General features: G+C 32.7%; 2 protein-coding genes across 5 annotated transcripts; one reads left to right on the top strand and one right to left on the bottom strand.

The window, feature by feature from the left end:
- Window positions 1-531: 531 nt before the first annotated feature.
- Window positions 532-5,074, bottom strand: LOC123905637 (isocitrate dehydrogenase [NAD] regulatory subunit 1, mitochondrial). Of its 4 annotated transcripts, XR_006808442.1 has the most exons (6): window positions 4,445-5,055; window positions 3,212-3,451; window positions 1,963-2,041; window positions 1,483-1,627; window positions 1,295-1,364; window positions 994-1,129 (listed from the first exon to the last, which is right to left on the bottom strand). XR_006808442.1 is itself a non-coding variant. In XM_045955317.1 (5 exons), the coding sequence occupies exons 1-4, from the start codon at window positions 4,952-4,954 to the stop codon at window positions 1,590-1,592; spliced, it is 867 nt and encodes a 288-aa protein (XP_045811273.1). In that variant the 5' UTR covers window positions 4,955-5,055; the 3' UTR covers window positions 1,006-1,129; window positions 1,557-1,589. The 4 variants fall into 4 exon arrangements, 2 of the variants coding, with proteins under 2 accessions (XP_045811272.1, XP_045811273.1); XR_006808443.1 differs by lacking the exon at window positions 1,295-1,364 and having other exon boundaries at window positions 992-1,129; XM_045955317.1 differs by lacking the exon at window positions 1,295-1,364 and having other exon boundaries at window positions 1,006-1,129; window positions 1,557-1,627.
- Window positions 5,075-10,677: 5,603 nt separating this feature from the next.
- LOC123905638 (serine acetyltransferase 2-like) lies at window positions 10,678-15,105 on the top strand. The gene is made up of 10 exons (XM_045955319.1): window positions 10,678-11,289; window positions 11,534-11,731; window positions 12,489-12,548; window positions 13,184-13,279; window positions 13,369-13,393; window positions 13,559-13,653; window positions 13,784-13,950; window positions 14,083-14,156; window positions 14,543-14,602; window positions 14,783-15,105. Exons 1-10 carry the CDS (start codon window positions 11,134-11,136, stop codon window positions 14,854-14,856), a joined length of 1,005 nt encoding a protein of 334 aa, XP_045811275.1. The 5' UTR covers window positions 10,678-11,133; the 3' UTR covers window positions 14,857-15,105.
- The last annotated feature ends 848 nt before the right edge of the window (window positions 15,106-15,953 follow it).

Here is a 15,953-nt window from a genome sequence, read left to right on the forward strand (position 1 = left end):
AGTTCCATCCAAAGCTTGTAACATATTCTATCTTAAGAATGTTGCAATTTCATCATGGTGAATATTTGATGTATGACACTTGAATTCATTTCTCCCTAGGGTTGTTAAATTTGGCTAAATTACCTACTGATTTTTAACACAGAGGCAGGGGATGGCTTTGCTCATTAGAAAATGGCAAAATGCAATCCTCTTCATAAGAGAATTTTAAAGGGAAACATTTTTTTAGATTCTATTTCATTAGATTTGCCACTTTCAATAATTCAAGCAATAAAACCTAAAGTCATCATCGCGGGATGGCCCCAAAAGCACACGAGCCTGAATAATGCATGTCTGAATCATGTTAACTATCATTCCACAATCTCATCAGTCCCAACTAAAAAGTAATGTGTGGTTGTGTGATACACACGCCATAGCTTGGCCTTACAAAGGTAAGGATGTAACATTAATATATGAGCCTATGAGACTTGGGCAACTGAAATTAGAAAAATCATAGAAACTCACCTTTGTAATCGGAGAAACCATAAAAAAAAGTTCAATAGGTAAATCGATATTTTGTTAGCACTAAAAATTTGTCCTTGTCTGTTTCTATAGCATGAGAAACCCCCATAAACTACATTATTGAGATAATAAACTCGGTTTTTAACAATTTTCATATCTATTTATCAAAAAAAAAAAAACAATTTCCATATCTTAACAGATTATTCTTGGCAAATGCGCCATTTTATGAGTTGGATAAACTTAAAGACAAAAATTTGGAGATTTCATCTTCAAAGGGTGCAAAACATTACCGATAATTAGCGAAGAATTTGCAATGCTAACTTCATTTGGTATATGAGCAAGTGAATACTATATAATTATTGTAATGCATCTATCACTGCATCAACAACCTCTTGGGTGGTGCTTGTCCCTCCAAGGTCCTTTGTCCGGTATTTGCCCTCTAAAATGACTCGTTTCACAGCACTTTCCAATCGTTCAGCAAATACAGGAAACTGGAGATGTCTAAGCATCATTGCAGACGAAAGGAGGAGTGCCACAGGGTTGGCTTTCTTTTCCTTTACTACTTTATCCTTACCAACATTTCCTGCCGAAGCACCTTGTTCAAATACAGCGTGGTCAGCTCCAACATTACCTGCAAAAGCATTTCATCCATGATTTTAGATATTCAAGCTTAAAAATAGGTGGCTTTACTCAATAATCACTTTTATCTAGACAGCCTTCCACAAATTCAATCCACAGGTCCAACACAAAGGATCAATAGCACTATCTGATATTTTTATTAAAATCTCCATCTTACCAACAGCACTGCCACCGCCAGAGCTCCAACCTATCTCCATTATTTGACTCCTCTAAAATGAACTCTCATTCTAGACCGCAACCATTGATAAGAAAATCAGTTGCTGATATTTCAATACATTTATGATTTACTATACATTCAATATAATAGTTAAGGTTGATTTTTCACTAGTGGTTGAAATATCTTACTTTATCATCTGAAGTGAACTGTTCACTTTAGAAGAGTAAAATGTCAATTTACCGACTTCACTGCTCTTACTTACGTTGTCATTACTCATTACCATTTGACAACTCCATTACCCCACAATGGTTGCTGTTGCCTCCATAATGCAACCTGTTGAGGAAGATAAATGAATTTCCAGTTTGATTTCTACACCACCCCTATATTTTTCTTTTTAGTGAATATAAAATCTCTAATTTAATCAGTCACTATATTTTGGCAGAGTTTTTAATGAATGAAAAATGTTCCTGGAATAATCGTCTGAAAGAACTAGACGAACATGAGTAATACACTCTAGATCTAGAGTCAACAGTTCTGAGCAGTAATCACCCTCACACATCTCACAACAACAATGACTATATGGAAGCAAGGTACTATTTGATAAGAAAAATGGTACAACATGATCAAATGAGAGCTCTAGAGTTTCAACAAATTAGTAATAGTAATACCTCCGGGCATGACACCGGTGCCTCCAGCAATGCCTGCCGCTGTATTTGCAACAAGATTTCCATAAAGATTGGGGGTTACCTGCAAGTGGAAATAGTGTTCATGAACTTCGAAATCTCTCTCTGAATTTAAAATCAAAAGCAACTTGACTAGGAAAAAGACAAATAACTTGCAAGAAAGAATTATCATGTTAATCAGCAACCTCGTTCAATGTTTTCTTACTTTCACACTAGCACCAATAAAAAAGGCAGAACGCATGTACCTTTTGAATTCATTGTTACAAATCCATTTCTTATACTTCCCCAGAGGGATAAAGGGGATAGCTAATAAGTATATATTTCAAGCAATAAGTCAATAACTACAAAAGCATGTTAAGCAATTAATTTTTTGTAGACAAATAACAGATGTAGATTTTCTGGCAAATATACTAGTTTCATTTTTTAAAGGGTATATACACTAGTTTTAGAGTGGGAAAGACGTTGATAATCATGTTACTGTTCTCTGAGCCTTGGGGCCTGCGCTGCCCCTCGTGAGCCCCTAGGACCCAACTCACAAACTTTCTGTTACCCAAAAAAAAGACATTGACGATCCATTTAATATCTAGTTATTATTGATAGATTTCAATCCAAGGAGTATCAAGTATCAACTCAACTTTTCTAAATCACTATTGTGTGATTTTTTTTTATTTCTTTTAATTTACATCTTATATAAAAGAATTAAATACAAGGAATCTTTTGATTTTCGATAAAGTTTAATAAATTCATTTGAGAAACATGTTTCCTTCATTATGTGTTTGCCCCCACCCCAGGAAAAAGATGGCTAGCTTCACTCCTATTTATTTGCTTTAAAATATCATCTTTTGATTGAAACCACAATTGAGAACCTCGTAAAAAAAGGGAAAAAAAAATACTAAAAATATACTATCTTTGGTTATAATCATTTATAGTCTATTCCAATTCTACGCATTTATGCAGTTATTTCCGTCGCAGAACTGCATAAGTTAACAAATTAAACAACAGGTGAATCCATGGTAGTTGGCAACTTGGCAATAATTCCCCATAGAAATAAAAGAAAATACAAACACACAAGTTGGTCACAATTTAATTAGAGTTACTTATTTCACCAATTAACTAAAAGCATTAAGTTTTAAATTAAAAATAAAAAATAATTAAACAAGTGCTGGACTGGTAAACATATCAACCGAGGTGGATAAATAATTGGGATTCAGAGTCAAATTGTAAGTATACGTACCATGACATCAAACTGCTCAGGCTTTGAAACAAGCTGCATGCAACAGTTATCTACAATAATTTCATTATACTTGATTCCAGGATACTTTGTGGCAACCTCTCGACAAGATTCCAAGAATAAACCATCTGCAAGTTTCATAATGTTTGCTTTGTGCACAGCAGTCACCTTCTTTCTGTTATTTAGATAAGCATACTCGAAAGCATATTTAGCAATGCGCTCTGAACAGAACTTTGTTATTACCTAGCAAATTTAGTATCAGGAGCAAACAAAAACCCACAGATCACAATGTGAAGGTGCTAACATCATGAGATATATAACATTTAAAGATTACAAAAAAATCTATAGATTGATTACAAAGGAACATAACTTCTCCATCAAAAATGCAAGTAAATCATCAAAAATATTCACCGTAAACCATAAGCAAACCATATATATCCCCACTTTCCATTCATCTAAAAGTCAGCAATCCAAGTTTTTTCTAGTGAGTTGAATAGATAGATCAGATAGTTCAATACTTCAATACTTACAAACTAGTCACTACTCAGTTCAGCAATGCAATGTAGTCAAGAAACAATTCAAATTTCAAACCTAGTCAATGCGTGAGTACTCCAAAAAACATAAATTCCACAAGTTCTCACAATTTCTACAAGTCAAACAGCAATAACAAGTTCAAATTCACACAAATACAACTGAAAAATCACTTAACTGTTAACATTTCTAAATTATCCTAAGTATAAGTTTATTGTCTTGAGTACGGGATAAACAATCACTCTTTTTTGTTAGTCAAGTAGCCTAGTGGCTAGAAAATTCACCTCTTGAGATAAATAAGTGGGAGATCCCAGATTCGAAATCTGGCTTGCATATAAAATGCAACATTCCTACCAATTGAGCTATGTTCACGGGGATAAACAATTGCTCTAGTCCCTTAGATATGTGACGCATTGTCACTATAATTCTTAAATGTATCAAAATCACAAAAATAATCTTCAAATGTGACGTTCGAGAATGTATCATTTGCTAGTCAATTTGGTCATCCAATGTGTCTTTAGTTGGTCAATTTGCGCCTTTTACTAGTCATTTGATTATCAAATGTATCTTCTATTAGTCAACTCAGTCAATAAAATTACTAACAAACAACACACAATCTAATAGTCTTAATAATTTCAATACATTCAGAGATTATAGTGACGACACCAGACACATTCAAAACCAAAATAACTATCGAAAATATACCTTGAGGCTTTCGACAACACCAGGAACAACCTCATGTTCAAGTCCAGCATATTCACCTTCAGTATTCTCCCTAATCACAACAATATCAACATTATCATGGCGCGTCGGCAAACCAGGAAGATTAAAGCAATTAACAAGAGAAGCATAAAGATCAAGCTCCTTCCTCAATTGCACATTAAGAGAACTAACACCACCACCCATAGGAGTAGCAAGTCCACCTTTCAAACAAACCTTATTCTTCTTAATCGATTCAATTACTTCAGTTGGCATCGTTTTCATGTTACCGTGCACTTCGAATTTCTCGAAATACACTGGCGCATGCATCGCTTCCATTACTTGCTCAACTGCGCCGGTTACTAATGGTCCGATTCCGTCGCCGGGGATTAGTGTTACGTTTCGAGGTGTTCCGTCTCCGGGTCGGGGCATGTAGGTTACGGAGCGAGTTGAGGTGAGATTGTGGCGCGAGGTGAGGAGTTGTTTGAGGAGGGGTGTGGATCGTCTCGTCGCCATTAGCGGTGGCGGTGGTGGTGGTGGTGGCGGTGCTAGGGTTTTGGCGGTTTTGGAATTGTAGCGTTAAGTATAAGAAGATTCGAATGAGGTTCGAGAAGCTATGGAAATATATAATGGGGGCTGTTTAAATATCACATTGGTCTATGTAGAGATTTTTTTATCTTAATCCATGTATTATTTTTTAAAAAAATAAAAAGTGCATAAATCTTGTTGATTTTCGTCCCTCCCATTAAAAAGAAATAGTTTGTAATTCTTTGTTAGTCTCTCCTCTCGTCTCGGGTTCTATTGGTTGATGGTGAAAATAATTTTTGTCAATCTTTTTTTATTTTATGATCAAATTCTGAATTACTGAAATGGTTTTTTTAAAAATCAAAAGGTTGCTATTACAAAAAAAAAAACTTTAAGTAGATTGAATTCAGTCGTATATATGATTGTTTTGTGTTTAATTATATGTTTGGACTATGGTTGCATAAGTCATGATCTTACATAGAGTCAGAAATTTAAATATATGAGATGAGATGGTTTAATATATGTTTTACTATAGTTGCATTCTCTGAAATTTAAATATTGCACCTCTGCACCAATCATACCTCTCTATTTATTTTAAGTTGCAGGTCCAAGATGTTAAAAATTTAAGGGACTAGGACTACTAAGGAGTTAAAATGAAATAAAAAAGAATAAAAATTTAAGGGATCAAAGTAAACTTCTTAATAGACTTTTTTTTTTACGCAAGCAGATTTAGTGTATTTCATTCATGATAATAGGGTCAATACAAGTTGGACAAAAATTATAAACTTGGTGACTAGCTAAGCTACGAGTCGCCTAAACTAATTCATGAGTTATTCGATTGGTTTGTCGCATAACAAAACTGACCTTACAGTTAACAAACTCAACTAATATTCTAAGACACAAGTCAATTATGCTACCAAATTCAATCTTGTTTACTAGTTTTACTATAATGGCTTTTGCTACTTGCATACATACAATGTGTCTCAGTGACAATTGGTGTACTTGTTCTATTTGTACTCTTCAGCCAGCGTAATACTTTCGGCAGACCCATGATTTCGGCTTCTGCAATCTATGGGTATCAACCTGCAGATCGCTTCGCATAAGCTTGTACAAATTGTCCATGTTCATCATGAATACATCCAACGCTTTAAATATTTTGCTCCATATAACACGCGAAGTCGATGTTACACACTTAAGCTTGCTTCGAGACGGTTTGGTCCACTTATAATCCTCCGGTGCTATACTATTTCTGCCTCTTGTATTTTTCTGCTGTTGTACCTTCAAAGATTTTCTTTTGCTCTTCTCCTAACCACAAAGATAATTGGACTTTTATCTTGCCAACATTTTTTTTATTTCTTCTCCACCAAATTGTCCAAAGCATCATATCAATTTTCGACATGGTTATATGTTCAATCTTTTCAATCATCTCAAACATCATCGTTACAAATCCTCTCACGTCTGTCATGAAGTGATTTATCTATTGTCATTCGTTAGTTTCCAGCCACACTTTATAGGTTGTGGTACAACCAAAAAAATAATGTCATTCATTCTCTTTATAACTATCACAACGAGGGCATTTATTATTACATGGTATATTCCTTTATGCACTAAACGACCCCGAACCGGAAGACAACCACACAATGCCCGCCACAAAAATAATTTGATTTTATTCGGTACGTGCATTTGCCAAAGTTTCTTTCAACTACCTTCCACTTTAAGATGGTTGTTGTCTACAATAGTTTCCACGAGCTGAAAATATGCATATCAAAGCGAGCAAACACCATTCTTACTCAATGAATAGGAATATCATCACTCCGTAGTAAATTAAGTGGAGTTTTCATGATCTCGTTAGTATCTCTTGAATCACGATGAGTGAAATATTTTGTTTTTTTTTCAACGTATTTTTAGTTAACAACTTAGATGTATTTACAAAATTTAAATAATTAATGTAATTGAAAATTTAATATTTTTCCTATGATAAAAAATTTCAAGTTATCTTATGATTAGGAATAAAAGGAGCAATAAGCATTCACAAAACTGTACAAGGAGTATGCTCCTCTATGTAATATGATTATCATGATTACCTGATTAATATCAAACTATCCAAATTAATTTAAAACAATTTTTTGTATCTCTATTCAAACAATTTTAAATTTGGAATGTGTTCTATCTTAAGTTCTTAACCAAAGAGTCATATACTCTGATACAATTGCAATTAAAATATGGTGGAATCATACCGTCTGTAAGTTTTAGACCGTTCAATTTTAATCGGACAATTTGGATGTCATATCAAAATTTTATATAAAATAAAAAATGTCTTAATATCTGAACCGTTTGATTTTAATTAAACGGTTCAGAATCACCGGCCGCATGTAATTCAATTCCGTCCAAACACACTTAACTGAATTTTTTTTGGTAAAGTTCAATACATTAGTGTTGATTAGTGTTAGTAATAGTATCATCACACTTACTTAAATATTAATTTTATCAAATATTAATATTGTCATGTCATGTGATATCTAGCTACTACTAATTATTTATTGATAATGATAATAATCCATGTTGGCCGCAGTGGAGGCTTTAGCTTTTTGGGAGAATGTCTTTGGTCGTGTATAAGACCACATACAACCTAACCTGGTCATTTTCATCTTTCCTTCAAATCATCATAGGATCTAAAGAGACAAACAAACAAACACATCAACAAAAGCAACCCACTTTCGTACTAGTGAGTAGTTCACTTCAGATTAGCATCAACAAATATTATAGTATTACCAAAGTGTCACTTACACTAATAGAATAAAAGACAAATTCATGTTGTTTACAAATACTAATAATAGTCTTAAAATGATCATTTAGCCTTGATCAACTATATAAGTGATTTTTGATATTACACACTAATTACCTAAACTTTTAAGATATTGATTTATCGATCATCTCACTTATATATTGTTCAATTTCAACTCTTCTAATTAACTAATATGAGACTTAATATATATTAACAATATCAGCTGAGTTATACTTATGTAATGCTTTTTTGTTGATAGCTTGCATTTCTTAAGTATGTCCTCTTGTTTAAACAACTTGCAGTCGGCACACAACAACAAAAAATACTACAAGTTAGTGAAAATGAGATTAAAACAAGTTAAATAAATTTAACAAAAAGCATTAAACAAAATATTCTGTCGACAAAAGAAGAAGGTTCTGAGTCCATTCAAAAATATAGTATTTCTTTTTATTTGCTAAGTTTAATAGTAGCAATTTTAAGCCAAGATAAAAAGTGACAATTTCCACCAATATAGTGTTAAGTGCAGATGAGATTACCATTATATAATGAATCAATATTCAAATTTCGGCTAAGATATATAATATATTTAACATCCATACACCTTAAATAAGATAAAATTCAAATTATTTATTAGTTTATTTTAATAAAAAAAAACAATAAAATATATTAATTATAATTTCTTTTAAAAGATAATGGAAAGTTCGTATATCTCATGAAACAAATTTTCTTCTTTCTACTGTATAATAAAATTTAGGTAAGTTGAATTTTGAAGATTATCAAGATCAAAGAAAATTTTAAAGCTCAAATATTGCTGACAAATGTATTCATGTATACATCACTCAGCGACAAAATCTTTAATCGGCATTGACATTCAAATCCAAATTCTTGTCGGATTTGAGTTGGCCATATAAAACCACATGGCAAACGTAAGACGACCAACCGTAAGACATGTCATGGTTTCATCATTTTGGAAATGTGTCTTACAAAAATGACGATATCTACACGAATTTCATCTAATAAAAAACTGAGCATTCTAAATAATATTTTGATTTAGATAGTATGATTTTAGTTCAACAAAAAAAAATTGTGTTTGTAATTATAATATTTTTTTTGTTTTAGTCTCGATAAGTTTCATATTTTAGCATCATACTTGACCCAATATAATAACACTATGTGTCCATTAAGATGACGTTAGAACAATAGTTTTTGAATTTATAATGTCTGAATTCAACTTTTTTTTACAAAGGCTAAAATAAAGAAAACATTATATTGTATTTAGTAAAACAATATTGAAAATAGTATTAGACTGAGTGTAGTTAATTAGCCCTCTCAATCTTTTTCACCTCTTATTTTAACACCTTTATCATAAAATTTGTCATAGTTATATTGATTAGAGAAATTTTTTTAAAATTTTTTAAAAAATATTTATCATCAAATTAATCCATGAAAAGCCAACCGAAGTAACATATTAAAATGGGTAAAATTGTCTAAAATAATTAATTATTTTAAATGGGAAAGTTACTTTTCGTAATCACATCATGATGCAAAATATATACTTCAAATTAATAATTAATAATAAAAGTAAACATTAACAATAAATTAATTAAGGGCCCGTTTAGAATAACTTATTTTTGAGCTTATGCAAAACAGTTTATGCAAATAAATACGTTTTTATGTAGTATTATAAGTTTGTCAAAATAGTTTATAAAAAAATAGTTTATAAAAATACATTTTTCGATAGTGAGAACTTATAAATTAACATAAAAACTTATATATTTGCATAAACTCAAAAATAAGCTATTCCAAACGGACCCTGATTAAAGTGGCTTCTACCTATAAAAAAAATCAATTTAGAGAAGAGATTTCACTTTGCATGTCCTATAGACTAAAATGACAAAAAATTGAGAGAGCTGAGAAACTAAAAGCACAACTATGATGCATCTGGATTGTATTATATACCAAACACCTTGTGATTTTTATTATAAGAATAAATCTATTTTTCAGATTAATTGTATAATTGATATATCTGAATTATATTATATACTAAATATATTATGCAATGAACCTACACCTAAAGATCAATCCCCTAAGAAAAAAAAAATCTATTTTTTAGGGTTCGTTTGATATGCAAAATATAAATATTGGACAAAATAGTACAACACAGACAAAAATTTAAGTTATTGAACAAATTTTGTATTGTACGATATTTGGTGGACAAAAAATTATTTTGATATTTTAGACAATTTGTGCAAATGACAAAAAATTGTCCCGTGGTTCAGTGCACGACAAAAATCTCTATTTTTGTCGAGTCCCTTGACCATTAGTTTGTCCAGTCTCAAGAACAATTTTAAAATCAAACACAGTACAACTTAAGTTGTCATGTCCAGTCATTTATTTTTTAGCAGATCAAACACACCCTTAAATTAACTGTATACTTGATGTATATGAATTATATTTTATACCAAAGACATTTTGCAATGAACCTACATCACACCAATCCCCTTAGAATTATTTATTTATTTTTTAGATTAATCGTATAATTGATGCATCTGGATTGTATTATATACCATATACATGATGCAATGAACCTACACCACAACAGACAAATCTTCGATTAAAGGGAGTGTCAAACTTTACATCACAAGACCAATCCACAAATCCGAATTCCCCGTTGTAATACATAGACACAATTATACACGGATTTAAATTACAACCATTGATTCAAAATCAAACAGTTCACGTTAACAAAATCAATTATAAACAATCTCAAACGTCGATTTCAAATCAGACGATTAACATAAATAACCGTACGATACAATTACTACGTCAAATTCAAATCTACGAGATTCATTAACACACTCCTTAACGCAACCCTAATTTCAAAAAGCCGGATTAAAAGTTAACTTAATTGATTTATAAAGAACAAACTTAAAATAAAAAAAGCGTGAAGCGATTATAGAATAAGCCGGTGGTAAGAATTGGAAAAAGTGCAAAGTACAAAATCACGCATTCTAAACCATACAACATGCTACTTTTTCTGTCTGACTTTGTTTTCTTCTATTAATTCACATTTTTTTCATACAAATTCTCTCGTCACTCAATTAAATAATCACTTATTTTTCTCCTTATCTCCGTGCGTATAACCCGAAACAAAAACAAAGCTACCATTTTCCAACAACAACAACAGTGTATCCGTTACTATGATGTTGTGCCAAAAAAAACACTACCAAAGCAAAGAATCATCATCATCACTTTCTGTTACTAAAACACCACCACTTGTCTTCTTCCTACACCCCCTCCTCAATTTCAGTTACTCTTTCTTTTCTTTTTCTTCTTCTTAAGTACTCACTCTCACTCGCATGGCCATAATCACTATCATCAAAAAATGGTTTCTGAGCAATGCTTACCTCTCACTTCCACCCACCTTCTCGAAAAAGTTTTCCCTGTTTATGCTTTGGCTTTACCCGACCCGAATCCAGATTATATCCTAGATGGATCCGACCCGATTTGGGAAGCTATCAAAGCTGAAGCTAAGCTTGAGGTAAAGGTTTCATACTTTTTCTTCATCAGTCATCACTGTTTTATTCAAAATTTATGTAATTTAGCTGAAATTACCAAACTAGTCCTCATATGCTAACATTGGTAGAGTAATTTTTTTGAGGTCAATTTAGTCAACAATTGATGATATCTTGTTGAGTATTGAGTAGAGGTGTAGAAATAATAAATTTTGTTAAATTTTGAAGATTTTTTGATTGGGGGTGTTTTGTTGAATTTTGGGGGTGCAGGCAGAGAAAGAACCGATTTTGAGCAGCTTTTTGTATGCAAGTGTTTTGGCACATGAATGTTTGGAACAAGTGCTGGCTTTTGTTGTTGCTAACCGTCTTCAAAGTCCTACTCTTTTGGCTACACAGTTGGTGGATATCATGTGCAATGTTGTCATGCATGACAAAGCTATTCAGAGATCAATCCGCTTTGACGTTCAGGTAATCGTAATTTAGCTGAAATTAATGTGTATTGTTGTTTAGATATGATCTGAATTTGATGTATGCGTAAAATTGTCGTATATTGTCGTTTGATTGGATTCGATACATGTGTGATTTTTGTTTTTTCGGCTAATTAAATCCATTATTGTCGTATATTGTCGTTCAGACATGATTTGATTGGATGCATGCGTGAATTTTTGTTTTCTATGCTAATTAAATCCGTTATTGTCGTATATTGTCGTTCAAATATGATTGGATTGGATGCATGCATGATTTTTTGTTGTCTACGCTAATTAAATCCGTTATTGTCGTATATTGTCGTTCAGATACGATTGGATTGGATGCGTGCGTGATCTTTTGTTTTTTACGCTAATTAAATTCATTATGTGTCGTGTATAGTATTTATGACTTAAATTTAAAAGAACAAGTTAAAAAAGACTAATTTGCCAACATGTTGTCGGAAGAGTTGACAATATAGTTTCTGTGGGAAAAGAATCTGGTTCAATTCCTAGAGTGGTCTATTTGGGTCTGGACGGTAGTCCAGTCTCACGGATTAGTCCCATGTTCAAAGGGGCTTACTGGTAATTACTGTGAGTTAGAATGAACAGATAAATTTGAGGCCTTGTTGGTAATTTTTTTTTTTAATTTAATAAATGTTGTATTGATTTGAAAGTGATTTGAAAGTGTTTGTGGGTGGAGGTGATGTGTCTTGAATGAATGGTGATATAATTCGATTCTTGTTTGTGTTTATAAACAGGCGTTTAAGGATCGGGACCCTGCATGTTTGTCCTATTGCTCAGCAATTTTGTACATGAAGGTAACAATTTTTTGTTCTTTTTTGTCTACTTTATGTTTCTGACTTGTTATTGCTTCTGATTTCTAATAATGCATATTGTTCTAGTTTCCATTATCAGGGATAAAGAATTTTTAAAAATAGTTCTGCAGTGCTAGTACATTGTTCTCAAATGCATTTTCTATTCAAAAAATAAAATACTAATATGCTAGCACTAGCACCAGCACCAGCACCACATGTTTATAGGGACCCACCACATTCATATTATCATAGCATCACTTTCTCCTGCATCTTCTTTTCTCAGAAAGTTTTACTATTGGCTAAAGTAAACTTCATAGGGACCACTAAATTAGTGATGCTCATTGCAAAGACCAAACTTAGCTATAAGTCTACGTGTCAGTGCCGTGTCTGGTGTATGTATTAATGCTTCATTGGCTGTGATCCTGTGGATGCTGCTAGTTTTTTCACAGTTTAGCATCATAAGATGCTACTAACTTATATACTCAATTCACTGTATTTGTGTGGATATATCATGGTGTTCATGTGGTAACATTCAGAATATTTTATTCTGGATTGTCTGCTACTCCTTCAACACGCCCCTTCATCATGCATATAGTAGCCTCATAGGACTGACATTCAATGTTGTGTTCTGGCAACAGGGATTCCATGCTCTGCAGGTTTATCGGGTGGCGCATGCACTGTGGCACCAGGGACGCCAAATCCTGGCCTTGGCTTTGCAAAGCCGTGTTAGCGAGGTAGCTTACTATTCGGTTAAACTTGAATAAACTTGAAAGGATTTCATATTTCTCTCACTGATAATCCAAGCTCGTCTTTTCCTTCACAGGTTTTTGGAATTGACATTCATCCTGGTATGTTGTTATAATCTTTGCTTGCAAATCTATAATACAAATTCTGATTAAGTCCTGTCTTGAAGGATGTTTGTCTCTCCGGTGAAGATATTTGAAAGCTCTTTGGTCATTGGTTATTATACTTATTACTATGTTGATCTTTACATTTTATGGTTTTTTATATAGCTGCGAAAATTGGGGAGGGAATTTTGCTAGATCACGGGACAGGCGTGGTTATTGGTGAAACTGCTGTTATTGGAAATAGAGTTTCATTTATGCAAGTGAGTGTGTTTCTACAATAGGTTCATTAGATACTTATGTACTACAATAGGATTAAAACAATTTTTTAACGAAGTTTTTTAACTCATACATTCATTGTGCTCTTTAGATGATATATGTTTGATTTGACAGGGTGTAACATTAGGCGGTACTGGGAAAGAGATAGGTGATCGCCATCCAAAAATAGGCGACGGGGTACTGATTGGAGCTGGTTCAACTATACTCGGAAATATAAAAATTGGTGAAGGTGTGATGATTGCTGCTGGCTCCCTTGTGCTAAAAGATGCTCCTCCCCGCAGGTATTAATGGATATCTATATGCCAATCTACTTGTGAATATATTAAAAAATGCTCAGTACTTGCAAGCAACCTGATTTGTTTCATATTATAAGGTAATGATTCTTTTATTGTTTTGTTTGCTTTGTCTTAAAGCATGGTGGCAGGAACACCAGCAAAGGTTCTCGGAAGTCTACGGGACCATTTCCCATCTTTAACAATGAAACATGGTAAGTAAGCCTTCAATCATGCCAGATCATTGAGGATTTTTTTGTTTGCCTGTCTCTTGTTTTCCTTGTCACTAATTGGATCAGTGTACTCGGCTGATTCGTAGTTTTTGACAGAAATTATGTTTATGGTCACATTCATATGGAATAGTATATAATCATGCTTATATTACTGGCATGCTGATTTAATCTACCACTGCAGTTACCGATGAATCTGTAGAATTAAAAGTCTGTAGGGCATATTGATTTCCTGCTTATGTTTTATGGCACTATCGAATTGTCTTCTATGCTTTAGGGAACTTCTGTAGCAGAAGAATTGTTATCAATATTATGTTTCATTGTACATGTGAGCCTTATATCGCATAACTTTTATTCTCTTGATTGTGCAGATGCTACAAAACCATTTTTCACTCAAGTTGCTGCTAAGTTTAACGATGAAAAGTCCGGTGGTTAGTTTTCTTTTCTTCAAGTCTTATCTTCCTGTTTAAATTCGAGAAAACTTTCGCTAGGACTAAAGTTTGAGCGCATTTTTAGTCCTCGATTGGTGCTCTTATCACATTGTACAAGCTGTTAACTACCATTTTTTTCTTATTTGTTCTCTATCCCTAAAATATTTTAACATGTTGCAGGAGCAGAAAATCCAGAAAAAAATGAAGCGAACACAATTGAGAGGTTCGGTTGCCTAGATCTCACTTCGGATTGATTGCATATTTGCATTCAAAGGAAAGATGATGTTGTACTATATGTTAGAATGATGATCTGTTCAAAATGAAGTGGATCTCAAATTTCAATAATACATTTATTTTATTTGCAATTTTTGCTGCTGAGTGCCGCACAGTTCTTGCACCAGTATGACTGATTTCTGTAGTCAATCAAAATGAAGAGCAGATGCTATCTGTCTCTTGCTTCTTAGTATTTTTATTTTTCCTTATAACATCTGTTGTGATGGATATCCCATTTAGTATTTAGCTCTCTAAAAAAAAACGGTTTCTTTTCTCGATAACGGGAGATTTTGTCACTAAACTAAGGACATGTTTGGAATCATGGTGAGTTTAATGATATTACAATGACATCGTAATTTTGTTTAAACTTCAAAGTGTTGTTGTTTTTGCCAATATCTCAGTGGCTCACCGTAATTTCACTAAAATCCTCTTCGTGACTTTTTCCGTCCTGAAGTTAACTTTTGATGTATTTAATCTTTTACATCTCTGACTCAAGTTTTTTTATGAGTAGGAATTGACACCTCAAAATTTACAATACTTACTTGCATTGCACACAAGGCAAACCCGTAAGTTTTATGAGATTTTTCAAATATTTATTTTTGCACGAGTGCTTATTGCAAAGTTTTTTTTTGGTTTGAAAGTTACGATTCAATAGATGGTTGATAGATATTTTTTCTAAAACAACCAATTGGAAGATATCCTTTGAACGGTTAAAAAATTTAAACTTCCAACCTTATATAAAAGGCAAAATGGAAATTTTGAGGAGCTTATGAGCAAGGCCTAAAGAGTAATTTTATTTTTTCTTTCCATCCTAATTATGTGGAGGTTGTACAAAAGTTGCATGTCTGCTAAAAATATAAAAACTATAAATAATTATTTAATAGAAGAGTATGTAAACAAGTACTACTGTACTATTTAAACCCCAACAATGCTGTGCTAGGGAATAATTACTAAAAATGGATTGCAATGTACAATCATTTAACATATGCAAATCTTTTTTGCTACTGCATTTCTTTTTTAACTTGTTTTGCATAATAAATTTACAATCACTTAACTTTTTCTTAAAACCAACATTACA

Source organism: Trifolium pratense, linkage group LG2, assembly GCF_020283565.1.
Source record: "Trifolium pratense cultivar HEN17-A07 linkage group LG2, ARS_RC_1.1, whole genome shotgun sequence".
Classification (NCBI taxonomy): Eukaryota; Viridiplantae; Streptophyta; class Magnoliopsida; order Fabales; family Fabaceae; genus Trifolium; species Trifolium pratense.